Source organism: Triticum urartu, chromosome 4 (genome assembly GCF_003073215.2).
Source record: "Triticum urartu cultivar G1812 chromosome 4, Tu2.1, whole genome shotgun sequence".
Taxonomy (NCBI): domain Eukaryota; kingdom Viridiplantae; phylum Streptophyta; class Magnoliopsida; order Poales; family Poaceae; genus Triticum; species Triticum urartu.
Genome location: NC_053025.1, coordinates 64,168,442 through 64,195,669, shown reverse-complemented (window position 1 = coordinate 64,195,669; position 27,228 = coordinate 64,168,442). Strand labels below are relative to the sequence as shown.

The 27,228-nt window shown below is 51.0% G+C and overlaps 1 protein-coding gene across 14 annotated transcripts; it reads right to left on the bottom strand.

Moving 5' to 3' along the window:
* Positions 1 to 536: 536 nt before the first annotated feature.
* LOC125550694 (glycosyltransferase family 92 protein Os08g0121900-like) lies at positions 537 to 25,178 on the bottom strand. 14 transcript variants are annotated; one of them, XM_048713751.1, is made up of 8 exons: positions 22,947 to 25,178; positions 22,719 to 22,847; positions 22,311 to 22,369; positions 21,917 to 22,052; positions 21,592 to 21,720; positions 1,655 to 1,812; positions 1,148 to 1,211; positions 537 to 940 (listed from the first exon to the last, which is right to left on the bottom strand). In XM_048713751.1, exon 1 carries the CDS (start codon positions 24,995 to 24,997, stop codon positions 23,123 to 23,125), a length of 1,875 nt encoding a protein of 624 aa, XP_048569708.1. In that variant the 5' UTR covers positions 24,998 to 25,178; the 3' UTR covers positions 537 to 940; positions 1,148 to 1,211; positions 1,655 to 1,812; positions 21,592 to 21,720; positions 21,917 to 22,052; positions 22,311 to 22,369; positions 22,719 to 22,847; positions 22,947 to 23,122. The 14 variants fall into 14 exon arrangements, with proteins under 14 accessions (XP_048569708.1, XP_048569709.1, XP_048569712.1 ...); XM_048713752.1 differs by lacking the exon at positions 537 to 940 and adding an exon at positions 22,458 to 22,595 and having other exon boundaries at positions 971 to 1,211; XM_048713755.1 differs by lacking the exon at positions 537 to 940 and adding an exon at positions 22,458 to 22,595 and having other exon boundaries at positions 971 to 1,211; positions 21,917 to 22,012; positions 22,347 to 22,369.
* Between the last annotated feature and the right edge of the window lie 2,050 nt (positions 25,179 to 27,228).

The window sequence follows — 27,228 nt, the reverse complement described above, 5'->3', positions numbered from 1 at the left end:
AAGAGAGTTGCCATCTGCTTACAAGCAAAGCTAGGGCAGTTGTCATGTACCCTGCAGAAACACATGGTAACTGTCAGCTTTGGGTGTGGGCGAGGAAACGGGCGTGTGAGCGAAGTGATAAACGCGCACACACCAGCCCCCTCTGCGTGCGTGAAAACTGAGGTGTGGGCGAATTGTTAAACGCCCATACACCAGCCTTCCGTGTGGTGAAAAAAAACGTGTGGACGACCGGATGAATGCTCACACACCAGTTTAGTCTTACGTGGCATACAAAAACTGCTAAAACGCACTAAGATTCGTACAGAATTGGTTGAACGAGGATCTATGCGTGTGGGCGAGTTGCCAGACGCCCGTACGTGTGGGCGTTATTGTTTTCGCTAGAGAATATGCAGATAACGGGGCAGTAAGTATGAGTTGGGTTTGTACGAGAGTGTAGTAGAGTACAAGAGAGAAGCATCTCTATCTAATTTGTCATTGGTTATATGTGTTCATAATTCATAGTTATCCTTCATCGATTTCTTCGACCAGTTCATATCTCACGGAACGAAAATTCTCATATCTCACGGATGCATATATAGAAATTCTGATTGCTACACACAACCTCCCTTTTCACTTGTGGGGTTAAACTAGGTTCCTCCAAAGAGGCATCTGGTTCATCACTGCACAGACATGCATAATCTATAACCGATATACTCCATAATATAGCCATCGGACACTATAGGTCATTATATACTGTAGCTAGCACCCAGATGAAGGAGATTGTTGGTTCTGCAAGCGAAACTAATCTTGCCTCTAAACACTGTCACATCATGAGGGAAAGCTTAGCAACTCAACAGGCATCTCCCTGCTAACGGCCTTCGAGGCTTCAGGTCGAGCCATAGAACTGGATCGGCGAATCGGAATCTCACGCAAGTGATTCATCTCGAGTCGTGGTTTGTTCCTGGTATGGTTACATCACAATATGCAGTCATAGTTGAACCGAGTATTTCTTTATAACTATTCAAGGGTTCTTCATAGTAAAATAATATGATACTATCATGTCAGCTACATTACAAATTCTGAGATGTGAATCATCGAGGACAACACAATCAGTAAAACAATGGACTGTTACATGTTTATCCATAGCATATCTGCAGGAAAGAATTACCTCGGCCCATTTGACAGCAATCACTGCATCAAATTTGCCACCCTCTGCTTTGAAATGATCTTACCTACAATCATAATCGTATATTCATAGTCTGTCAAATAAGCAACTGATAAGTGATAACTAACAAAACCCTTCTGGCAGCGAGGGACATGCAATTTTAAAAACATCCACATGCGTGTTAGGCATCTATCATTTCTCCGTGGAGACAGCAAGACAAAATGGTAGCTTGAGATTTGGGGGTGGTGGAAATGGAATTCTGGTACATAGTTAAAACTGAAGACTAATCATCAGATAGAAATTGCAGGCAACACAAAACCTGAAAGAGTGGCATTACAGACTGCAAGCAACACATGCAACTGAAAGTGAAAAAAAAATGCAAATATTGAGATTTTTTTCCCTAATTCACCATTTCTGCGAAAACAGCACAAAGTGACAAAGTATTATATCTCTAGTAACCTTATACCGAGATTCTTCCCGCCAAACTCAGCAAAGTTTATCCAAGAGTACCTGGCACATCCTGAGCAGGTCCCCATGTACTGGATTGCAGAGAATGATGTCGTTTCAGGAACCATAGCAGCAGGTTGTGCCCTCTTAGGGAGCACTGTGATGGATTAATTCCTTCTCCAACAACAGAAGTCTTTTTTAGAGTTGCGACCCTTGCATATCTGAACACACAAAAGAAAGGTGTTTTCATGTCGAACAAATTCAAAATTTACAAATTCAATCAAATAAAGGTAAGATCAATGCACTAAGGATATAATTTCCAGTTCAGCTCCCAGGAACAAAGGCAAGATCAATGCACTAAGGCTATAATTTCCAGTTCAGTTCCCAAGCCTTACATTGTTATAGAACAGGATAACAAATAACTTAACTGCGGCATATCAGACGACAGGACCAGGAGATATGCAGTTGATAAGCTTGAGAAGGAAAGGCATTTCCTTAGATACTTAGAGCAACTCCAACGCGCTGACCCATTTCGTCCGCGCGTGTCCATTTGGGTCAAAAGGACACAAAAGTCAGCTCAACGCGTCGACCCAAACGGATGCGCGTCCGCTTTTCATCCGCCGGACGACCCATTCCTAGCCCAAATTTGGGCCTCATTTGCGTAGGCGCGGACACGAAGCGGATGCGCGCCTACTCCTTCCCCTGGCCCGCCAGTCGGTGGCACAACGACCACCATTTCCCTCCACTTTTCCAAAACACTCCCGCCAGCTCACGCTCCCGCCCGCTCGCCATGGACGATGTGCCGACCCTCGATGCCGCCGCCGGCCTCGCGTCCCTCGCCTCGTCCGGCCTCACCTCCATCGCCATGGACGATGTGCCGACCCTCTCCGCCGCCGCACATCAGGAGGAAACCAATGCCCGAGTCGCCGTGGCAACGAGGGAGGCCCTACTCTGCCTAGGGTTAGACCCTGGCCAGCACGGGCTCGTCGGCATTTCCTCGGATGGTGCTGCCAGAGTCACCGCGCGCGTCTGCCACGCAGCCGATTCCTGGCCTCCATGTCTATCCGCAAGCCTCCCGCTTCTCCGGGGAATGCTCGCCGGAGGTGAGCGTGGTGGCGCCGTCCACGCCCGCGCCCGTGCCCATGGCCATCGACCTCAACGCCACGCCGGTGGTCAGTGGATCATCCTCTGGAGGGGCGGGGAAACGCCCGCGGGAGACACCAGCCGACATACTTCCCGACGTCCACAACCTGTTCGATAGAATGCCGACCACCAGTGACGACGAAATGGCCAACGGTTTCATCATCGAGAACATCATCTTCAAAAGTGGTGCAGGGGTCGATCCCGAGGAGACCCAAAGCCAAGACGGCCGAGCGCCCTTCATGCCCGCCACCTTTGATCAAGCTGGCATGGACGACACCTTCATGCAAGACCAGGTCGGCATGGGCAGCACCTTCCCGCTCGACCACGAATTCCCGGAGGGCTACGACCTTGAGGAAGAGGATGAAGTGGACATCGACGGGGAGCCTTTGTTCGAGGATGAGCTCGCCAACCAAGACGGCGCAAACAAGGAGTGCAAAAGCAGGCGGACGAAGGCATGCACGCCGTCAGAGGACAAACTCCTTTGTGAGTGTTGGAGGGACATTGGGCAAGACCCCAAGGTCGGCGCCGATGTTAGGGCATGTCTCTCTCTAAGTAGTTTTGGTGATTGATGACAATGCTTTTGCGGACTAATTGTGTGTGTTGAGTATTTCAGAGATTCATTCCTTGGCACGAGACGATTCTTTCCCCTCGGAGCTTTAAGTGAAGACAGTGTAGCCTCTTTCGTTTCGATTTTGGTGGACTTGAGTCGTAGGAGACACCGTACTATCAAGAGGGGGTCCGCAATGGAAAGGCTAGGGTGGAATCAACACGTACACGTCATTTTTGCACCCCAAGCTCCTTTCCTCTCCATGGAGTTTGTTGTTTCAACGGAAGTGGAGATTGTGAGGAGATAGCGGTAGTACCGCCGCCAGCGCGGTAGTACCGCCCATGGTCCTACAGCGGTAGTACCGCTTGGGTGCATCGGCGGCAGTACCGTCCTGGTTCGGCACCGCTACCGCCTCGATTCGAGGAGGTCTTTTCTCGTGTCGGGTTGTGCGGCAGTAGTAGCGGCAGTAGCAGCGGTAGTATCGCGGCTACCACCGCTACTAGTGCCGCCCATACCCTCTTTTTCTCTCCCGTTCTCCCCCTGTTTCTTTTGCTCTATGGGCTTTTCGCATGTTGCTTACTGAGAAGGCTTGGGAGCACACTTTTCCTGGTGTCATGCTGGAGACTGGCGAGTTGATCCCTCATGAGATCAAGCGTCTGAGGAAGAAGGAGAACTGGGGCACTTCGGTTCCGAAGTCTGGGATTTCGTCTGGAGCTGACGAGGGCGAGGCAGAGGCTGATGCTGATGATGATGAGGATTATGAGCCCTGTGGAGCGGAGCCCTCATGGGCAAGGAAGCTCAAGCACAAGATGAAGAAACTTTTCTGCATGGAGTCTGATGGGCAGTATATGGCTCACGTGTATGAGAAGAAGGCCAAGAGCCGTCACAAGGAGCTCATGCGTCAGTTAGGTACAACAGTTGCCAGCGGATCTGAGGGCAAGATCACCGATGAGTGGATTCAGCAGCACTGCCCATGGACAGACTCAAACACCGAGCAGCCCCCTGCTGATGACGGAGGAGCGGCCGATCACGCGGGGATGTGATGATGGAGATCATCAGTTATGCTATCACCTGTGACCGTAGCAGCACTCTTTGCCCTTTTGGTGTCTCGCTGCCAAATGGGGAGAGAGTTCAGGGATTTGTCATTGTCGTTGTCGAGTTGCGAGTGTGTCTCATTTGTCTTGTCTTTCTCTCTCGCAAACTCTTTTCTCGTCATTTGCTTTTGGTTTGGTTTGTGCTCATGAGACCTGGTACCCTATCATATGGTGTGAGACATATGCTACCCTATCCTATTATTATCTCTGTATGTCGAGTACTTTAGTAGTTTGTGAGTTCATGCTTATCTCATATGTCTACTTTGCTCACTTGCTACTCTATTGCATCCTAGCTCTTATATGTCTCATCTTTGATGCGAATGTTGTCAGACTATAAAATATAAGGGGAGTGTTGATCCTAATGCGTGTACTTTGCATCCAAAGGCACTTCTATTTAAGTGCACACATTTAGGGGGAGCCCGTCTATATTTTGTAGTCTCTGGGATTCGCTTATTCTCTTGTCCTTCCTTTGTGCAAATCCCGTGTTGTCATCAATCCACCAAAAAAGGGGAGATTGTTAGGGAATGTCTCTCTCTAAGTAATTTTGGTGATTAATGACAATGCTTTTGCGGACTAATCGTGTGCGTTGAGTATTTCAGAGATTCATTCCTTGGCACAAGACGATTCTTTCCCCTCAGAGCTTTAAGTGAAGACGGTGTAGTCTCTTTCGTTTCGGTTTTGGTGGATTTAAGTCATAGGAGACACCGTACTATCAAGAGGGGGTCCGCAATGGAAAGGCTAGGGTGGAATCAACACGTACACGTCATTTTTGCACCCCCAGTTCCTTTCCTCTCCTTGGAGTTTGTTGTTTCAACGGAAGTGGAGATTGTGAGGAGATAGCGGTAGTACCGCCGCTAGCATGGTAGTACCGCTGTCCTACAACGGTAGTACCACTTGGGTGCACCGGCGGCATTACGGTCCTGGTTCCGCACCGCTACTGCCTCGATTCGAGGAGGTTTTTTCTCGTGTCGGGTTGTGCGGCAGTAGTAGCTGATGAAGCTATGTACCTAGGGTAGGGTCATGGACCTGTCCTAACTGCCCTACCCAAGGACATCTCTAGAAGAAATCACCTTTCAATCGACTTGGAGGTGTTCCACTCGACAGACTCGAAGACATTCGACCGAGAAGCAATCACTCGACCAAGATCCAACCACTCGACGGCCACGAGACCTGAAGTCACTCCGCACGCTAACGGTCGGTCATTAAGTAGCTTTTATGGTCATCATAGCACTTTATTACTAGCGTTACTAGTAACGCCCTGCCTTAATATACATTGAACCCTTTGTAACGTGGGCTGGCCGGGGTCCTGGCGCACTCTATATAAGCCACCCTCCTCCTCCGAGACAAGGGTTCGCACCCCTGTAATTCATACTCTCATAATCCAGTCGACCGCCTCCGGGCTCCGAGACGTAGGGCTATTACTTCCTCCGAGAAGGGCCTGAACTCGTAAACCTTGCGTTCTTACAACTTCTCCACAGCTAAGATCTTGCCTCTCCATACTTACCCCCCTACACTACTGTCAGACTTGGAACCACGACAATTGGCGCCCACCATGGGGCAGGTGTTTTAGCGTTTGTTGGAGGAGTTGCGACCTTTTCCGACCCGAATCATCATGGTTTTCGGCGGAGTTTTGGTGGAGGGCCGCGAAATCCGTCTCGGTGCGCTCACGTTCATCGTCGACGACTCTGCTTGGCTCCAGGAGCCTCCGCTCGATGTGGACGCACTCCCTGTTCGCAGGGCAATGCACTTTAGCGCGTGCGTCCGCGGCGTTCTCCTGCGGCAACCGTCGACCCCCTACCGGTCGGCTCCTGTGTTGTCCTCCCTCCCCGTCTCCCGCCGGCGCAAGCGCTCCGGTCGGTCGAGACTTCAGCGGTGGGTGAGACACGCGGTGGCACGTCAGTCGGCCACCCCTCAAGTCGCGGCGATCGAGCCCGACGAATCCCTCTACGGCCTGTTCGACCTGTCGATTGGCTCCGCAGAGACCGCATCCGAGTGCGACAGCAGCGATCCGGCGGCGGAGGTTCTGATGGTCGATGGACCGCCCAGTCCTCCCGGTTTTCCCCGCACCGACGGAGGCGCGGGTGGAGGCGACCCGTCGCGTCTCCATGAGGAGTATCTTCCCGAGCCTCTCACGTCGCTGCAGAGAGAAGAACTTCGCCGCCGGAACATGGATGCACTGCACACTCCTATCGTTGGAGAAACCCCCGAGGCTCGCGCCTTGGAGGACGCGCGCCTGGCAAACTTGGCCGAGCGCACTCGACTGGAGAACCTCCAGCGAGCACTCGACGAGCGTGCGCGACAACGGGTTCCCGAATCCAGTCGACGACAGCTCTTCCCGCCCCCGCAGGTATATCGAACTCCGATTCAGAATTTAGCAGCTGCGGCCCGTATAGCGGAGTCGATTCAGCCTTCCAAGTAGGAGGCTGGCAGAGGCTTGCTGCAGATCAGAGCATTACTCCAGGCAGCAGGAGATCAGAATTCCGCTGTTTCTCAGTCGCGGAACAGGATTCACAGCAGATCCGTTGCCGCGGACACAGTCCAGTCGGCTCACAGCCCGAGATCGCCCCCGAGGCGTGAGGGACGTGGAGACCGGCGTGACCAGTATGGGAACCATGAGCAGTATGATCACCAAGTCGACCGTGACGGTCGACGTCGAGTGCCCACGCGTCCCCCGAGGAGCGGGTCGTATGTGCCTCGCCAGCAGGATGACAGACGCCCTCATAGTGGTGGGCAAAGGATTCCAGTCGACCCCAGAGGGCCAGGCTTTGACGCGAGATCCATTCTCGTCCAAGGTTTGGTCGACAGGAACAGGGCTCACCGAGAAGGTCATGACAGAGATGCACCTACCAGCAGCAGAGTACATGTTTCGGGGCCAGAGTGCTTTAGTAGAGCCATCAGGGCCACTGTGATTCCTCCCAACTTCAGGTTGGCGACTGGAGTCAGTAAGTTCATTGGCGAGTCCAAGCCCGATACTTGGCTTGAGGACTACCGAGTGGCCGTCCAGATTGGCGGCGGCAATGATGAAGTGGCCATGAAGCACCTGCCTCTCATGTTGGAGGGCTCGGCCAGAGCGTGGTTGAACCAGTTAGCGCCTAGCAGCATTTACACTTGGGAAGATCTCTCCCGAGTGTTCGTCACCACATTTGAAGGCACATGCAAGCGACTGGCAGGGCTGACGGAACTGCGGTCTTGCGTGCAGAAGCCGAATGAAACTCTGAGGGATTACATCCAGAGGTGGATCACGTTACATCACTCGATGGAGAATGTGCCTGACCACCAAGCAGTTTGTGCCTTCAAGGAAGGCGTCAAGTACAGAGAACTGAATTTGAAATTCGGTCGAACCGGAGATATGTCCCTGAATTGGATGATGGAGATTGCCACCAAGTACGCTAATGGTGAAGATGAGGATCGACTCAGGAGTGGTAAGCTCAAGTCAGTCGCCCAAGAAACCGAAGGAAATTCCAATCGGAAATAGAAGCGGAAAGCCGAACCAGCAACTCCCGGGAAAGCCTTGGCTTTAACCCAAGGAAAGATTAAAGGGAAACCTAAAGGGCCTTGGAACCCCAAAAAGGTTAAAGACCAGGACGGAAATGATGTGTTGGTCTTACCATGTCTCGTCCACACAAAGAAAGATGAAGAGGGTAATTTCATTTACCCGAAACATACCACTCGACAGTGTCGACTCTTGATCCAGCAGTTCCAGGGCAATCAGCCCGAAGGTAAGGAAAAGGAGTCGGACAAGGTCGAGGACAAAGAAGACAGTGACGACGGATACCCTCAGGTCAATTCCACTCTGATGATTTTTGCCGATGTTGAAAGCAAAAGTCGACTGAAAGTTATTAACCGAGAGGTGAATATGGTCGCTCCGGCGACACCTAGTTACCTGAAATGGTCTCAGACTGCCATAACATTCGACCAGTCCGACCACCCAACGCACATCGCCACCCCTGGGAGGCAAGCTTTGGTGGTCGACCCAGTTGTTGAAGGCACTCGACTGACCAAAGTCCTGATGGATGGTGGCAGCGGTTTGAACATATTGTATGCTGAGACGTTGAAAGGGATGGGCATTCCGATGTCCAGACTCAGTGCCAGCAACATGAGTTTCCATGGAGTCATTCCTGGGAAGAAGGCTGAATCACTCGATGTGGTTTTCGGTGATTCCAAAAATTACCGCAAAGAAAAATTGACATTTGAAATTGTAGGCTTCCAGAGTGCCTACCACGCTATTTTGGGGAGGCCGGCTTATGCACGCTTCATGGCCCGACCATGTTACGTGTACCTCAAATTAAAGATGCCTGGCCCCAAAGGTGTGATCACTATTACGGGCAATCGGAAGAAAGCGGAAGAATGTTTTCAGAAAGGTTCGAAGATCGTTGATGCTCAGATGGCAGTAGTGGAGTTGCAGGAATACCAGAAGACTGCAGACCCGAGTGATTTGTTGAGAGCCAAGAAGCCCGCTACAGAGTCAGCTTTTCAGTCGACTGGCGATACAAAGACAGCTCACATCCACCCGACCGACCCCAGCGCTGCTCCATCTCATATCTCGACAACACTCGACTCCAAATAGGAAGAATCACTCATCCAGTTCCTCCGTGAGAACTGGGACATTTTCGCATGGAAGCTCTCTGACATGCCGGGTGTTCCCAGGGAGCTGGCTGAGCACCGCCTAAGAGTCGACTCAAAAGTAAAACCTGTCAAGGAACATCTCCGACGGTCCGCCGTCCAGAAGAGAAAGGCCATCGACGAAGAGGTGGCTCGGCTCTTAGCGGCGGAGTTCATCCGAGAAATCTACCACTCCGAGTGGCTCGCCAATGTTGTCATGGTCCCCAAGAAGGACAAGTCACTTCGCATGTGCATTGACTTTAAACATATCAATCGGGCCTGCCCGAAAGATCATTTTCCTCTCCCCCGCATCGACCAGATAGTCGACTCGACTGCGGGATGTGAGCGACTGTCTTTTTTAGACGCCTATTCCGGGTACCATCAGATCCGTCTGTATGGGCTTGACAAAATCAAAATAGCTTTCATCACTCCATTCGGGTGCTTCTGTTATGTTACCATGCCATTCGGCCTCAAGAATGCCGGAGCCACATTCATGAGGATGATTCAGAAGTGTTTGCTCACCCAAATCAGTCGGAATGTGGAGGCGTACATGGATGATATTGTGGTCAAGTCACGGAAGGGTTCCGACCTGCTGACTGACATTGCTGAAACCTTTGCCAACCTCAGAAGGTTTGATATCAAGCTTAACCCATCAAAATGCACATTCGGGGTTCCTGGCGGAAAGTTACTCGGTTTTCTCGTTTTCGAATGGGGAATCGACGCCAATCCAGAAAAAGTCGGTACTATACTCCGAATGAAAAGTCCTGTGCGAGTGCACGATGTTCAGAAGCTTACTGGTTGCTTGGCCGCCCTAAGTCGATTCATATCTCGTCTCGGTGAAAAGGCATTGCCTCTTTACCGATTGATGAAGAAGTCTGACAAGTTCGAGTGGACTCCTGAAGCTGACGCAGCGTTCGTAGAGCTCAAAGCTCTGCTCTCCACCCAGCCGGTGCTTGCTGCCCCAATTAGCAAGGACAAGTCTTCAGTACGGTACTTACGGTCGAGCGGGAAGAAGAAGGGAAAACCTTCAAAGTTCAGCGCCCAGTGTATTATATTTCTGAAGTCTTGACCCCATCGAAGCAAAGATATCCTCATCATCAGAAGCTCGTATATGGGATTTATATGACCACAAAGAAAGTTGCCCACTACTTCTCTGATCATTCCATTATAGTCGTCAGCGACGCTCCGTTGTCAGAGATCTTGCATAACAGAGACGCAACTGGTCGAGTGGCAAAATGGGCGATTGAACTCCTTCCTCTAGATATCAAGTTTGAGGCAAAGAAAGCTATCAAGTCCCAGGCAATCGTGGATTTCGTCGCCGAGTGGATTGAACGGCAACTGCCGACTCAGGTTCACTCGGAGCATTGGACCATGTTCTTCGACGGTTCCAAGATGCTAAATGGTTCCGGCGCCGGAGTGGTGTTGGTCTCCCCCAGAGGAGATAAATTCAGATATGTTCTTCAAATCCACTTTGATTCCTCTAACAACGAGGCAGAATACGAAGCACTTTTATATGGGTTGCGCATGGCCATTTCACTCGGCGTCCGTCGCCTCATGGTCTATGGCGACTCAGATTTGGTGGTTAATCAAGTGAAGGAATGGGACGTCAGAAGTCCAGCCATGACTGGTTATTGCAATGCAGTGAGAAAGCTGGAGAAGAAATTCGAGGGGTTAGAGCTTCATCACATACCCCGACTGAAAAATCAAGCAGCTGATGATCTGGCAAAAATAGGTTCCAAAAGAGAAGCCATTCCCAGCAATGTGTTTTTGGAACACATCCACACACCATCCGTCCAGGAGGATCCCTTCACTGAAGAGGCCCCGCAGCCAAAAAGCGCCACGGATCCGACTGAAGTTGAAGTTCCAGCTGTGGTCGACCTGATCATGGAAGTCTTGGTTATCACTCCCGTCTGGACAGAATCGTACATCGCGTACATCCTAAGGAAAGAACTCCCAAAAGACGAAGAAGAGGCTCGACAGATCGTCCGTCGATCCAAGGCCTTTACAGTCATAAAGGGACAGTTATATAGAGAAAGCGCGACTGGGGTCGGCCAGAAGTGTATTACACCAGAAGAAGGTCAGATGATCCTTAACGATATCCACTCAGGGACCTGTGGTCATCATGCGTCCTCTCGGACCATTGTGGCTAAAGCATACCGAGCGGGGTTCTACTGGCCAAGAGCCAATAAGACGGCAAAAGAGATAGTCGACAAATGTGAAGGATGTCAGTATTACTCCAATATGCCGCACAAGCCCGCGTCAGCCCTGAAAACCATTCCACTCGTTTGGCCCTTCGCTGTTTGGGGGCTGGACATGGTTGGACTACTGAGAACAGGCAGGAGCGGCTTCACTCATGTGCTGGTAGCAGTCGACAAGTTCACCAAATGGATTGAAGCCAAGCCTATCAAGAATCTCGATGCTTGCACCGCTATCAGTTTCATTAGAGAGTTGATATTCAGATATGGAGTTCCGCACAGCATCATCACGGACAATGGATCAAACTTCGATTCTGACAAATTCAGGGCCTTTTGCGCCTCTCAGGGCACTCAGGTCGACTATGCTTCGGTCGCTCACCCCCAGTCGAATGGGCAAGCAGAAAGGGCAAACGACCTAATTCTTAAAGGACTGAAACCCCGATTGATGCGCGATCTCAAGCACGCAGCAGGTGCATGGGTCGACGAGCTTCCATCAGTCCTTTGGGGATTGAGGACAACCCCGAATCGATCGACCGGAAGAACCCCATTCTTTCTGGTCTACGGAGCCGAGGCAGTCTTACCGAGTGACCTGCTTCACAACGCTCCCCGAGTCGAGCTCTACTCTGAAGATGAAGCAGAACAAGCCCGGCAGGTCGCAGTCGACCTCCTAGAAGAAGAAAGAGAAATGGCCTTGATTCGATCGACCATCTATCAGCAAGACTTGCGTCGATTCCATGCCAGAAACGTGAAGAGCCAAGCCTTCCAAGAAGGAGACTTAGTCCTCCGAGTGGATCAGCAGAAACCACACAAGCTCGCTCCTACTTGGGAAGGCCCCTTCATAGTCACCAGAGTCCTCCACAATGGAGCATACCACCTCTACAATGTCGATCGCCAGATTGATGAGCCACGAGCCTGGAATGCGGAGCTACTCCACCCCTTTTATACTTGAATTCTCACTCGGATGAGATGTAATAAGAAAAACTCCTGTAGTTTATTTATCAAAGACAAGAGCGTTATAATTTTCCCAGTGATTATTATTGTTTTTGTTTGTGTAACAAATCCCCCAGTGGGTGGCTTAGCTGCGAATCCGCTTCGCCTAAGTTTGTAAAAACAGTTTCCTACCGAGTGGCGAGCCAGCCTCCCACTCGGGGGCTTAGCTGCGAATCCGTTTCGCCTAAGTATTTTAAAAATCCTACCGAGTGGAGAGCAATCCTCCCACTCGGGGGCTTAGCTGCAGTCCAGTACTCGCCTAAGTTCTCTCACTTGGAGACTTAGCTGCAGTCCGGCACTCGCCTAAGTTTGAAAAAATCCTACCGAGCGGAGAGCAATCCTCCCACTCGAGGGCTTAGCTGCAGTCCAGTACTCGCCTAAGTTCTCTCACTTGGAGACTTAGCTGCAGTCCGGCACTCGCCTAAATTTGAAAAAATCCTACCGAGCGGAGAGCAATCCTCCCACTCGAGGGCTTAGCTGCAGTCCAGTACTCGCCTAAGTTCTCTCACTTGGAGACTTAGCTGCAGTCCGGCACTCGCCTAAGTTTGAAAAAATCCTACCGAGCAGAGAGCAATCCTCCCACTCAGGGGCTTAGCTGCAGTCCAGTACTCGCCTAAGTTCTCTCACTTGGAGACTTAGCTACAGTCCGGCACTCGCCTAAGTTTGAAAAAAAAATCCTACCGAGTGGAGAGCAATCCTCCCACTCAGGGACTTAGCTGCAGTCCCGTACTCGCCTAAGTTCTCTCACTTGGAGACTTCGCTGTAGTCCGGCACTCGCATAAGTTTGAAAAAATCCCACCGAGTGGAGAGCAATCCTCCCACTCGGGGGCTTAGCTGCAGTTCAGTACTCGCCTAAGTTCTCTCACTTGGAGACTTAGCTTCAGTCCCGCACTCGCCTAAGTTTGAAAAAATCCTACCGAGTGGAGAGCAATCCTCCCACTCGGGGGGCTTAGCTGCAGTCCAGTACTCGCCTAAGTTCTCTCACTTAGAGACTTAGCTGCAGTCCGGCACTCGCCTAAGTTTGAAAAAATCCTACCGAGCGGAGAGCAATCCTCCCACTCGGGGGCTTAGCTGCAGTCCAGAACTCGCCTAAGTACGAAACACATCTCAATCCTCAAGGACGACGAGGGGCAGGTCAACTGCCACCTTCTCCTGGGGAGCTTCGCCACAAATACAATGCGCGATTCATCCTGCTCTACAGTAACGAAGTGCGGGTCGACTGCCACCTTCTCCTGGAGAGCTTCGCCACAAATACAATGTGCGCTTCGTCCCGCTCTGCAGTAACAAGGTGTGGGTCGACCGCCGCCTTCCCCTGGAGAGCTTCGCCACAAATACGATGCGCACTCCGTTGCCGACCCGCAAGGGCGACAAGACATGGGTCGACTGCTTCCCTCTCCTTCGGAGCTGCGTTGCGAATACAAAAGTTGCCTCTAATGAAGAATGGGTTTACTCAGCAGGAGATTCATAAAGATATTCAACGGTAAACCAAGTTCAGATAAATTCTAAAGGTTCCGGATCACAGATCGAAGTACTCGGGCATGCAGCCCGAAAAAGTTTAACGGTTACAAAAACCACTCGGCATTCCGAGGCAAATTTAAGGTGGGACATAAGAGTTTGTTCACTCCGCGGGAGGAGGGCTGGCAGGCTCGACGAACTCATCCAGGTCGACGCCGTCGGCTATCCGAGTGGCTGCAGCGATGAAAGTCTCCATAAAGGTTCGGAAGTCATGTTTCTGGGTGTTGGCGACCTTGATTGCTGCCAGTTTGTCTTGTCGCACCTCCTTGCAGTGGACACGAACCAAAGACAGAGCCACGTTAGCGCCGCACCGAGCAGCAGACTTCTTCCACTCCTGCACTCGGTCTGGGATTTCATTTAGTCGAGTCATCAGGGACTCAAGATCATTTTGGAGCATAGCCTCTGGCCAAAGTGTCGGGTCAATCCGCGACATGGCGACCTTCAGTCGAGCCAAGTAGTCCACGGCACTGTCGATGCGAGATTCCAGACGGAGCAGATTCATGGCAGTTTCATCTTTCACGGGAGAGTTGATTGGATCCAAACCTGGTTCGATCCGCCCAGTCTCCTCTTCAAAGTTCTGGCAAAACTCTGCATTCACGATCCAAGGATAAGTCAATTTTCGTACACTGAGTCGACAACAAAAATCAGTCGGAACAGAATGTGCACCTTCAAGCTTGATGAACAACTTCTTGGCAAGACTTCTCAGACAGCTCTCCAGATCATCCCTCCTGCGAGCAATGCCTTCCATTTTCTCGCCCTGGACGAGATTCGCCTTCTTCCAGCGCGAGCACTCCTTGTTGGAGTCATTCAGAGCGGTCTTCAGCCTGGTATTCTCTTCTTCCAACTGGCCGACCGAAGCCAGCTTCTGTTCGGCCAGAGCGGTCCTGTCGTGAGCCTCCTTACGAGTAGCAACCAAATCCTGATCCTTCTTTGCCAGAGCTTCTCTCAGTTTTTCTGCAAAGGAATGACGATTGATTCAGAAATAGCAGAAGGGTACTCAAGCCTAAAACTGACCAGTCGACAAACTCGTCTTACCAGCGGCGCCGTCTCTGACCTTTTGCAGCTCTGTCCTGGCCAGCTCCAAGTCAAGGTTCAGTTGAATCTGCTGCTTCTCCAAGTCAACAAAGCGAGCTCCAAGATCACAAGATTTCTGAAATCAAAGGGGAGAAGTTATTTTTACAGCAAAAAACAACAAAGGCAATAAATACTAAGACTACGGTCGACTGCCCGCAGTCCACCATAGTCTCGGGGACTACATCCAATGGGTGCACTTTGCGTGCCCCCACCGGTTCTGATCCCACTCGACCGGCCCGCCGAAGTCGAGTTCAAAAAAAAAAGGCAGAAAGAGAGAAAGTAGAACTCAGACTACAGTCGACTGCCAGCAGTCCACCGTAGTCTCGGGGACTACACCCAGTGGGTGCACTTTGCGTGCCCACACCGGTTTTGGTCCCACTCAACCAGACCGAGTGGAAGAGACAAACTACCAGTTTGGTTTATACATTCGGCAAAATACAAAGACTACAGTCGACTGCCAGCAGTCCACCGTAGTCTCGGGGACTACACCCAGTGGGTGCACTCAGCGTGCCCCCACTAGTCCAAAATTTCAATCGACGACACCCAGTGGGTGTACAGATGCAAAGATTTTCGGAAAGAATCTTCAGGTAGCATATCCTAACAGAACAAGCGGCGACCAACTAACCTGAACGTTGCTCTGGAGAGCCGAGCTGGCATCATAGGCGGCTTGGCTGGCGTCCCGCACCGTCTTCATCTTCTCCATCATAATGCCCGCCTGGCGTATGGCTTCCCTAGCAGCATTCACCTCGTCCTCTGGGACATGATGGGTTGCAAAAACTAAAGGCGGGTCGACAGGGGCCTGAGCAGTCGACGAAGAAGGCAAGGCACTCGACAGTGGCACGGCGAAGGTAACAGAACCCCGATTGACGTCGCCAGTGTCCTGAACGACTGGTTCCGCCCTCGGCGTCGACTGTAGCGCCTCACTTACAGGAGCTCGCCTATTCTTCCTCATCAAAGGCCTCTCGGGCTCTTCATCATCATCAGGGAGGTCGATAATGTTGGGAGCTGTGCAAAGTTCAATTGCCAAAATCACGTCACCCAATGATGCACATTGCAGTTGAATCGACCGAATAAAGATAGTATGGCAGAAAACATACCCGGATTAGAAGTGACCGCATCCTCCATCACCTCATCATCATCCCTGTAAGCTGAGGTCCCGGAAGTGGCAGCGCTGACAATTCCAAAGTTCGTCCAGTTAAAACAAGAAAAACAAACAACGCAGAGCGTCGAGTGAATACAAAGAGAGACACTCACGCGGAGGTGACGGGGATATCAATCTTGATCTTCGGCAACGCCTTCCGAGTCCTCGGCTCTGCAACTTTGGGGTGCTTGTGCGCCTTCTCAGTCGGGGTTGGTGAAGAGATTCGAGGACGCTTCGAAGACTGACCAGCCTGAGCAGTTACCTTGTCGCGGGCACTCGGCCGTTCTTGGTCAAGCTTGGATCGCCTCTCCCTGCGAGGGGACGACTCGACTTCTTCTCCATCACTTGAGTCGTCGCTTCCTCCATCCCCTTCACCATTGGAAGTCCACTCGCCACTGTCGCCGCCACTCGCATCGCCTTCCAGAGCTTGCTCTTGCTCCCCGTTGGGCATTGAATACATTTCAATAATGGCCTGAAAGAAAGCAGGGAGAACAAAGTCAGTCGACGCAATATAGGCAGCTGCGCGAGTGAATTCAGATTACAAGCAAAAACTCAGAATCAGACCTGCTCTGGTGCATGAGACTGGTCGAATGGGGGAACTCTCCTGGCTCCCCTGGGATTGTCCTTGTTCCCGGTAATGCCCGACAGCCACTTCTCCAGTGTGTCGTCGTCTACCTCCTCCGGGTGGATCCGAGTGGAGTCTTCAAGACCCGAATACATCCACATCGGATGGTCTCGAGCTTGAAGAGGCTGGATGCGCCGCTGAAGGAAGACCTCCAAGAGATCCATACCAGTGACCCCATCACGAATAAGCTGGACCACTCGATTGACCAACACCTTCACGTGCGCCTTCTCCTTCGGGAGCACCTTCAAAGGGGAGGGTTTCCTCACTCGGTCCATGGTAAAGGGAGGGAGGCCAGTCGATTGCCCTGGCGTCGACTGGTCTTTACAGTAAAACCAGGTCAACTGCCATCCGCGAACTGAGTCAGGAAGAATCATGGCCGCAAAGGAGCTTTTCCCTCTCGTCTGAATGCCAAGACCCCCACACATCTGGATCACTTGGGTCCTCTCGTCACTCGGATTAGCCTTTTTCACTGTCTGGGAGCGACAAGTGAAAATATGCTTGAAAAGACCCCAGTGAAGCCGGCAACCCAGGAAATTTTCACACAAAGAAATGAAAGCGGCGAGATAAACGATTGAGTTGGGGGTAAAATGGTGGAGTTGTGCCCCAAAGAAGTTCAGAAACCCTCGAAAGAAAGGGTGAGGAGGCAAGGAAAATCCACAGTCGACGTGGGTGGCAAGAAGAACACGCTCACCTCCGAGGTTGCGGCTCAGATTCCTTCCCCGGAAGCCGCGCCGAGTCATAGGGGATCAGCCCCCCTTCGACCAGATCGTCGAGGTCTTCTTGGGCGATCCTCGAGTGGATCCAGTCGCCCTGGATCCAGCCCTTCGGCAGGCCAGTCCGCGAGGAAGATCCGCCCCGGCTGGTCGCCTTCCCCTTCGACCTCGCCATCGCCTTCTTTGCCCGCTCTAGAGCCGCCGTCTTCTCCTTCCCCATTGTCGCCGGCGAGACGCGTACGGAGCGGTGACGCTGGGGCGAGAGCGAGCGCAGCGGAGGGGCGTAAAGAGGAGAAGAGGTAATGGGAACGCGCTGTTCGGGAGACTCCGGTCCAACGCCTTATATGAGGCCGCTTCCGAGTGGTTGACGGGTAGGCCCAGGTGGCTCTGTCAAATCCCGTAACAATCGCGCGCGCGATACGTGGCGAAAAAGGTGGCGCGGGGATCGAGGCGGCTCCGCTCTATCCCATCCGATTACTGCGGCCTCCCCCATCCCGCGTGCTTCCCAAAATTCGGATCCCACAAAATCTGCGGGCAGCAAACAACTTGTCAGACCAAAGATCTCCTCCGCACCGTCACTCGGAGCCTTACAAGTAAAGAAACTCACTCGATGAAGAATTAAGAATGGATCAAGGCGGCTGAAAAGGAAGTTGCTGTCGTCACTCAGGTCCATTGATCCAAAACAAGATACGCTCACGGCATGAAAAACGAGTCGGAGAAGTTCTCAACTCCTTCCCCACTCAAACCTCGATCCATTCGGGGGCTAATGATGAAGCTATGTACCTAGGGTAGGGTCATGGACCTGTCCTAACTGCCCTACCCAAGGACATCTCTAGAAGAAATCACCTTTCAATCAACTTGGAGGTGTTCCACTCGACAGACTCGAAGACATTCGACCGAGAAGCAATCACTCGACCAAGATCCAACCACTCGACGGCCAGGAGACCTAAAGTCACTCCGCACGCTAACGGTCGGTCATTAAGTAGCTTTTATGGTCATCATAACACTTTATTACTAGCGTTACCAGTAACGCCCTGCCTTAATATACATTGAACCCTTTGTAACGTGGGCTGGCCGGGGTCCTGGCGCACTCTATATAAGCCACCCCCTCCTCCGAGACAAGGGTTCGCACCCCTGTAATTCATACTCTCATAATCCAGTCGACCGCCTCCGGGCTTCGAGACGTAGGGCTATTACTTCCTCCGAGAAGGGCCTGAACTCGTAAACCTTGCGTTCTTACAACTTCTCCACAGCTAAGATCTTGCCTCTCCATACTTACCCCCCTACACTACTGTCAGACTTGGAACCACGACAGTAGCGGCAGTAGCAGCGGTAGTACCGCGGCTACCACCGCTACTAGTGCCGCACATACCCTCTTTTTCTCTCCCATTCTCCCCCTGTTTCTTCTGCTCTCAATCTCTGCGGTAGTACTGCTGGTGGTCGCGGTAGTACCGCTGCTACCAGCAGTAGTACCGCTCTACTAAGCGGTAGTACCACTCTTTGCAGGCTGAAGGGGGGGGGGTAACGGTTGGATTGGTCCCCCCACTATAAAAGGAGGTCTTCTTCTCCAAGTTGACCTACCTCTTTTCCCCCAAGCTCCATTGTTGCTCCAAAGCTCATTTTCGCCCGATCTCTCTCCCTAGCCAATCAAACTTGTTGATTTTTTAGGGATTGGTTGAGAAGGCCCGGATCCACACTTCCACCAAGAGAAATTTGATTCTCCCCACTAATCCCTTGCGGATCTTGTTACTCTTGGGTGTTTGAACACCCTAGACGGTTGAGGTCACCTCGGAGCCACATTCCATTGTGGTGAAGCTCCGCGGTATCGTTGGGAGCCTCCAATTAAGCTGTGAAGATAGCCACAACCTTGTTTGTAAAGGTTCGGTCGCTGCCTTCAAGGGCACCAATAGTGGAATCACGGCATCTCGCATTGTGTGAGGGCGTGAGGAGAATACGGTGGCCCTAGTGGCTTCTTGGGAAGCATTGTGCCTCCACACCGTTCCAACGGAGACGTACTTCCTCTCAAAGGGAAGGAACTTCGGTAACACATCCTCGTCTCCACCGGCTCCACTCTTGGTTATCTCTTACCTTTACTTGTGCAAGCTTATATTGTGTTGTATCCCTTGCTTGCTTGTGTGCTAGTTGTTGTTGCATCATATAGGTTGCTCACCTGGTTGCATATCTAGGCAACCTATTTTGATGCTAAGTTTAATTTGGTAAAGAAAAGCTAAAATTGTTAGTTGCCTATTCACCCCCCCCCTCTAGTCAACCATATCGATCCTTTCAGCCGAGCAAAAGGCATCAACCTTTTGGCTTCGTGTTCATCGTGAGTACCATGAACACAAGAAGTTTGCACCGTACAAAATGGAGAGCAAGCGTGGGTGGGTGTCTCTCTTGAAGCGATGGAGGGTGATACAACAAGAGTGCAACAAGTTTTGCGCCACCCTTGAGAGCATCCGGGCACGCCCCGTGAGCGGCATCGACATGAAAGATATGGTATACATGCGCCCCTCTTCGTATCCGTTTTCGTTATGCTTGCATGTCCATTTGCCCATATGCTTGCATGCTATTCATTTGTAGGCATTCCAAGCTTTGGAGGCATTCAAGGCCCAACATGACGACAAGTCCTTCAACCTCTCCCATTGTTGGATGGTCATCAATGGGGAGGAGAAGTTTAAGGTGCAATATGCCGCCGCCAAGGCGCGTGGGGGGGAGGAAGCCGTCGAGGAGCTTGGGGAGGGCGAGAAGCCACGGCCGCGGGGGAAGACCAACTCCAAGAAGGAGGACAAGTGCGATGTGGCGTCGATTGCCTTGCATGCCACTTTGGAGGGCATGATGAGCAAGGACACAAGCGAGGAGAAGCACAGGCAAGACAAGGAAGAGCAAATGAACGCCTTCATGGAGATCAAAAGGAGGATGCTTGAGCTTGATGCGGAGAAGCAAGCCAAGATGCTTGAGATGGAGGCGGAGAAGCAAGCCAAGATGTTCGAGATCGAGGCCGCCAATGCCAAGACCAAGGCAAAAGAAGTGGCGCTCGCTAGCATGATGACGGGGGTGGAGATCATGAAGGTGGACTTGAACACCGTGTCGCCGAGGAAGAGGCCATGGTTCGAGAAGATGCAGGCCGAAATGCTCAAGTTCGACAACGGGTGATCTATGGCGGAGAGCGCCATCCTTTTTTTATATGACGGCAAGTGTGCTAGCATGACCACGACCAAGATGACGTGGTCGAACTCCCGCCCCTTTTTTGTGTGCTGGCATGTGTGTCCGCCGCTGGCAAGTGCGCCAACATGAACTGTGTGGTGGCTTTTTTGGAGACTGGCATTGTATGCCGGCCGCTGGCATGGCGTCGGCATGAACTCCGGACGATGGCATGGCCGCTGGCATGATCTACGGCCGCGGGCCTTTTAAAATTTATGGGCGGACATGAAAAGGGTCACGCACGTAAAACGGGGCGGACGCCGAGCGGGCGGCCGACCCAAATGGACGAAAAGCGGACAAAGCGCGCGTCTGTTTGGGTCGGCGCGTTGGAGTTGCTCTTAGAAGTGCTCCTTAAGAAAGGATAAGAGAATAAGAGTCGGCATGCACCAAACTACTATCTATACATTGACTAACCAATCAGAATAGTATACTTATGAACATTTAATCTGTATGTTAAAACAAAGGCAAGTGTCCTCTTATTTGGATCATAGAAAACTCGGCATGACTACCTGAATGCTATTTACAAAATGATATCAGAACTACTCTGCAAGCACATGGTAAGAAAAAAGGGAAGTAACTGGATGCTATTTCCAAAATGATGTCAGAACTACTACCCCTGTAACCAGAATATAAGACGTTTTTGCAGTTCAATTTATTAAACTGCAAAAACGTCTTATATCTATTCTGTTTTATTTCTACAAATGTACATAAAGAATCAATTATTTTGGTTCTTTTAGGTACCATCTTCCTTCTTCTGTTCACACAGAAGAAAAGCCTACTGGTCAGCCTAATCATGACCACCTTCAGATTTTTATAAAAGCACACAAGATCACTAAAAATATATTTAAATCATTCGTAACAGATAAAAGTACCCAGCTCTGATTCATACTGCTAGCCAACAAACTAACCAGTGCTTCAGATTTGTAACTATGTGAGTATGTTGTGGACCCCATGCTCATCGTATGATTAAAATAGAACCTTAGCAAACCCTGGAATAATAATGTAGTAATAAGGAAGTCCATAGCAATCAAACGAGGAGGTGCTGACTTGCAATTTAAAAATATATACAGCAGTACACCATGGCTGCTTCAGATGTTCAGTTATATTCGGAAAAGCATGATGCGTGTTCAAATGAAATGGTTACTGAAAAAGGATCTCACCTTGTTCCACCAGAACATGTAGTGATCCATAAACATAGTACATGTTCTCTGAAATAATTGGATCAGGCCTCGTGGTTCCACAGGATGGTGATGCGAAAGCACGATTTCTTTGAGAATTAAGTAGCAAACCTGCAATGCACAAAAGGGATCAAATGATTAGCAAACCTGCTGTTCGTCCTGAAGCTAGTTTAGTAAGAGAGAACATTTAGCAACAAAAATAAGAAGTTTTTTTAGAAGCTTGCAGCGAACATACAATGTGTGGCACGGAATATTTCAGAAAAGCATGAAACCTGTGTTCAGATGATTACTGAAAAAGGAATCTCACATTGTTCCACTTCCAATGGAACATGTAGTGATCCATAAACATGGTAGATGTTATCTGAATTCATTGGTTCAAATCTCATGGCTCAACAGGATGGTGCTGCAAAAAGCACGATTTTTTCAAGCAATTAGTACCAAACCTGCAATGCGCAAAAAAGATCAAATTGTTAGCAAACCTGCCATCCGTCCTGAAGCTAGTTCAGTAAGAAAGAACATTTAGCAAAATCAAATGAAGCTTTTTTTTGCGGCGTGCATGCAATGTGCAGCATTGGATAAATCATTAATTCCAAACAAAAAAGAACAAAACAAGAACACAGAAAATGTCTGACACTCAAGTAACAACTGCCTGAAAATATCATGCTGAAATTTTACATTGCCCATGAATTCTCAGTTATTACCTTTTGTGCATGGTGTCCTGCTCAAAGATGTCCTACCTGGAGCAGAAGTGATACCAAACCTGAAAAATATCACTTAGATAATGCTTCCACTAATACAAATCCACTATTACTGCAGACCATGGAATCCTGGATAAGTGGACAGCGTACCAAACAGTATGCAGTACACATGACAGATAATGTCAGGTATAAGTACTATTAGGAATAGATATTTGATGGGCAGCTTCAGGTAAAAGTTTATGCCAATAAATTGTTGAAGAGGCGATAGAAGCTCTAGATCAAGACAACCTAGAAAATACTCCATTATAATTCTTGAAGAGTTAAAGTTATTGATATATTAACTATCAACGGAATCCGGCCAAGCATTTTAAGAGAATAGCCGAAGAGCAAGAAACCAATCCAAAAAAATACCTTCAACAAACTTAAACTGCCATCCTGTGAACCTTATGAAAGGATTTGTCAGTGCTGCTTCCCATCCTTGTCAGCGCTGGACAGGAATTCCTCCGAGATGGTGGTGGCGGTGTTGATGAAATGCTACAGCTGGAGGAAGAGCTCGCCATAATCAGATGAATGTAGATGAATTGCTAAAAGAGGAAGATGACTCGTGATACCATGTGAGAATTGTGGAAGCGTCTCTACCTCCATTGGAGGCCGCGTGATGTTTATTTATAGGTGCCGAACGTGGCAAGCGATGTACAGATTGGTATCTAGATTGATCTTGGGAGGCAAGGAGACAGGTTTAAACTAGATTACAGTTCCATCTCTAATGCCTCTGGATCCTTCTAGACAGTCGCAGGTTACAGATACTGCCAAGCCTAAGTATCCTGAGATCCCGGACTTCCCAATCCGTTACCGAACCATCTTGAGCTCAATTTCTGAAGCAGGTTATCCTTGATGTCGCAATACCTTTGAGCCCAATCAACCGGTTCGACTCCATCAACACCTAAGCCGGGGGTCCGGTCAGCGGACTCAAGGTTGATTGGATCTCTCCAGTCAGCCACGTAGGCGGACACTCGTCGTTTGAACTTATGCTTGAACTCGGTCCACGCCTGGTACTTATAATGGTTCACACGTGCCTGCATGCTCCGTATACTTTTGAAACCAGCCTTCAGTGTGAAGTGGTGAATTGCATTCTCCAAAGAATGGTCCACTGCAGCAAGCAGAACCAGCGATTTGTGCCGTAGAAACCTCTTCAGACGGCATGTGTATCCTTGGATGACACCCTCCTGTGGGTGTGATGTTTGGCCAGAGGGGCCAAAATCAAAGCACCACAGATATACCTGCCCGACATCTGGATCAACCTGAACAATCTCTTCAAGCATCGATTTTGACGGTTTCTCAGATCGTTCCCAGTTGGGCGAAAAAACGAACTCGTCGACGTCAATAAAGGCCATCCACCTGCAAGAGCTCTGGTGCGTTGCAGCACAATGGGAGAAGCCGGCTTCCTGCATTTTGATCCATGGCCAGGGCACGGTAGAGATTTTGATTCCAGCGGACCTCAACTGAGCGACTTGATCTGCCAAGTCATCCTTACTTCCATTGTCATACAGGATGAAGTGGTCCACCCCGATAGCGGCATGATACAGCACCCATTCGCGAAGAAACTTTGAGACGTTGTGGATCATGGTGCATGCACAAATCAGGTTCTTTTCCGGTGCCACCAGCGAGCCACTTTCACTCTGCCGGGGACGATAAGTCACGAGTGTCGGGATTGGGTCCTCGCCCGTGGCTGCCACGGTGACACGGAACTCTGTGTTCCTAGAGTTCAGATGGATCGGTGGAGCGGGGCACCGGGTAACCTGCTGTACGGACGTGATGGCCGGGAAGGAGGCCACCACGGCATGGGTCTCGCCGCAGTAGCGATACAGGCATTGGACACCGCCAGCAACATGGTTGACGCCCTTTGCAAAGACAAGAACATCGCCACTGTCGAGTGTTGCAGAGCTGAACGCGATCCGGCCGGTCCAATTCAGCAATGCGCGGCCAGGGCAATCGGCAGAGGAAGCCGAGGTGGGGAGCAGCACGGGCGCTTGGAGCGGCTGGAGGCTCCGGGCAGGCTCAGGCATTGGGCAGATGTAGGCGTGGCGGCCCGACCCCGGCAGCCTCCCGAGCGCGCTCGCCGGGGACGACGCTCCACCCTGGAAGGCGCACGTCGCCTTGGCGCCAGGCTCAGCGTCAGTCAGGACAAGAACCTCCCAGTCCGGGAGCAAGACTGCGTCCGCGTCGTCGTGCGAGCGATCGGCTTCCGAGTCCAAGCCCAGGAAGGGTGAGGGCGGCGGCGAGCGATGGAGGGGCCGAAGGCGCCGCGGGAGGGTGGTTTCCGGCTGCGGGGGCTCAGCGTCGGACTCTGAATCTGAGACGAGGTAGGGCCGCAGCGGCGAGAGAGCGAAGGGCGGCGGCGTGCGGTGGAGGGGCAGAAGGCGCCGCGGGAGGTTGGCTTCCGGCTGCGGGGGCGAGGCGTCGGCCTCCGAGTCTGAGAGGAGGTAGGGCGGCAGCGGCGAGAGAGCGAAGGGCGGCGGGGCGAAGGACGGCGAGCGGTCGGCGCCGAGGCCGAGGGGCAGCAAGCCCGGCGAGAAGAGCTGGCCGTGGGCGTAGGTATGGCCGCCGGCGAGCAGGAGGAGGCCGGCCGACACACCGCCGGCGATGGTGAGGGCACGGCGCAGGCAGCCGCGGCGCCGGTAATGCGCCATGGCGGCGGGGCGATTCGAGCGGAGCGGGGAGCTGGAGGTTTCTTGTTCGCGCGAAAACTCTGCGATCGATTGCGCGGAAAAGCTTTTGCCAAATTAGGGCGTCGACGACCTGTATTATACGGTGTATCGGGTCCGACTACGGTACGTATATGGTAGCGTGTTCGCTACGCATACGGTAGCGTATTTTCTACGCATACGGTGTACAGGCTACCGACCGACCGAGGCAGCAAGGTTTGGAGGTTTGGGCTCGACGCCAGCTGTTCCTTCGGGTCCGCCCGTGGTCGAGTCTCGATCTTTTTTTTTGGCTCACGCTATCAAGATCAGCCTGGTTCTATGTCACGTTGCTGGATTTTTTTTTCTTTCTCAATATTTTTTTGACTAAATTCTTTCTCAATAATAAAGTCAACATTTTATTTATTCTGGACCCAAATACGTATACGGTAGGGTTCAGTACGTATAAGGTGTTCGGCATGTTTCGCCCCAATTTTCGATTAAAAACGTACTCCTATTGAGGAACAAAGCAAAAGAGCTACACTTCCTCAAAAAAATCCAAATTGATTCATGCCGATATAACCAAATCCGTCAAATCAGTGATGAAATCTGATGAAACCAAAAAACCACACTAAACGCTCAGTCGGGTGAAGGAATTGACTGAATCACGCAAAAAAGTTAGCACATTTCCATTCGAAAAAAAACAGCAATACAAGCAGCACAGCAGGGAGAGGCATGTACCGAAGTGGTTGAAGTCGACCACGGAACAGGGCGTGGCTCGGTCGTTGGAGCAGGGCGAGGTGGTGTGGTCGCCGGAGAAGGGCGGTGACGTCGAGGTCGCCGGGGCCGAGTCAAGCGAGGGCGGCCGATCAGGTACCTTCAGTCGCCGGAGCCGAGGACGGCCGGGGTCGCTGTATGAGGGCCGCGGAGCGAGGGGAGGGTGGCGGAGGCAGGAAATTGGAGAGAGGGGAGAGAGAGGAGCAGCAGGCCAGCGCTGGCGCCACTAGGTTCCGCGCGCGGCGCGCCGCTATGGCTGATACTTGGCAGGGAAGAGCGACTGGAAGGAGATTGGTCTCGACGGACAACGACAGAGCTAGGGATAATTTTGACAGGGGTAGTTTGGGAATACCAAAACAATGACAAGCTATTCACAGTAAGGATGGCAATGGGTCGGGTTTGGATCGGGTTGAACAATATCAAATCCATATCCATATCCATGAAGACAGTTTTTGCCCGCCCATAAAAAAATCCATGGGTGAAAAATTGTGTCCATGTCCAAATCCGATGGATATCCATATCCAGTGGATATCCATTGGGTCCTCTCAAGACATATAAATAAAACTTACCACAATATTAACATAAACTCTTCCATTCTTCACCTCGTGGCAGGCTAGGCTTCACTTATGATAAATCAACATCCAGTAACAACCTAAGATCATTTAGTATTTTTCTAACAGATGAGAATGATGAGTCATTTAATAAGGAGATAAAAATAAGGAAAGGGGTGTTGGAGTATGTTACAGAGGAGATTGACTGTCAACTTATAAAAGTTACGATGGGGATTGTGTGATTTCTTATGCATGTTTTAGATAAAAAAGTATAAAATTGTTGTGGGACATGTGAACGTGGGGCAGGGATGGCAGATTTTTTTCCCATTACGTCATACTATCGGGTCGGGTTTGGGTATATCCATGGGTACACAATTATATCCATGCCCTACCCACGAACAATCGGGTCGGGTTTAGGCGCCGCCCATGGACACAAAAGCATATCCAAACCCTATCCATTTAGGTCGGATATCCATGGATATCCATGTCCATGGATAAAATTGCCATCCTTAATTCACAGTTTGACTAACAGAAAACATGTGACCATCTAAAAAAACAGAAAACATGTGACATTTAACGGGAGTGCTATTTTCAGACGGAAATGCTACGGCTCACCCGGCTGATCTGTGTCAGCCAACATTGTGGCCGCCGGATCTGATTTTGATCGAAAGGCTCGAAAGCAACCTCTTCCGTCATCTAAGTTTGCAGCTGGGCCGCTGTTGCAATCCTTGCAGACCGGGGAAGGGGAGGCAGCGGCCAATAACCAGGGCGAGGGTAGGGTGTCGAGATGGGCGACGCTGGAGCAGGTGTTCAGCGGCTACTTCGACGACATCTAGCCGGAGGAGGAAGGAGCACTGTGAGGCAACCTCAGGGAGCGTGTCGCACGCGGTCGATTGCTGCTAGTACTCGCCA

Excerpts from the sequence above, each read along its gene's own strand:
- LOC125550694 (XM_048713751.1), bottom strand. The coding sequence starts at position 24,997 with ATGGCGCATTACCGGCGCCGCGGCTGCCTGCGCCGTGCCCTCACCATC.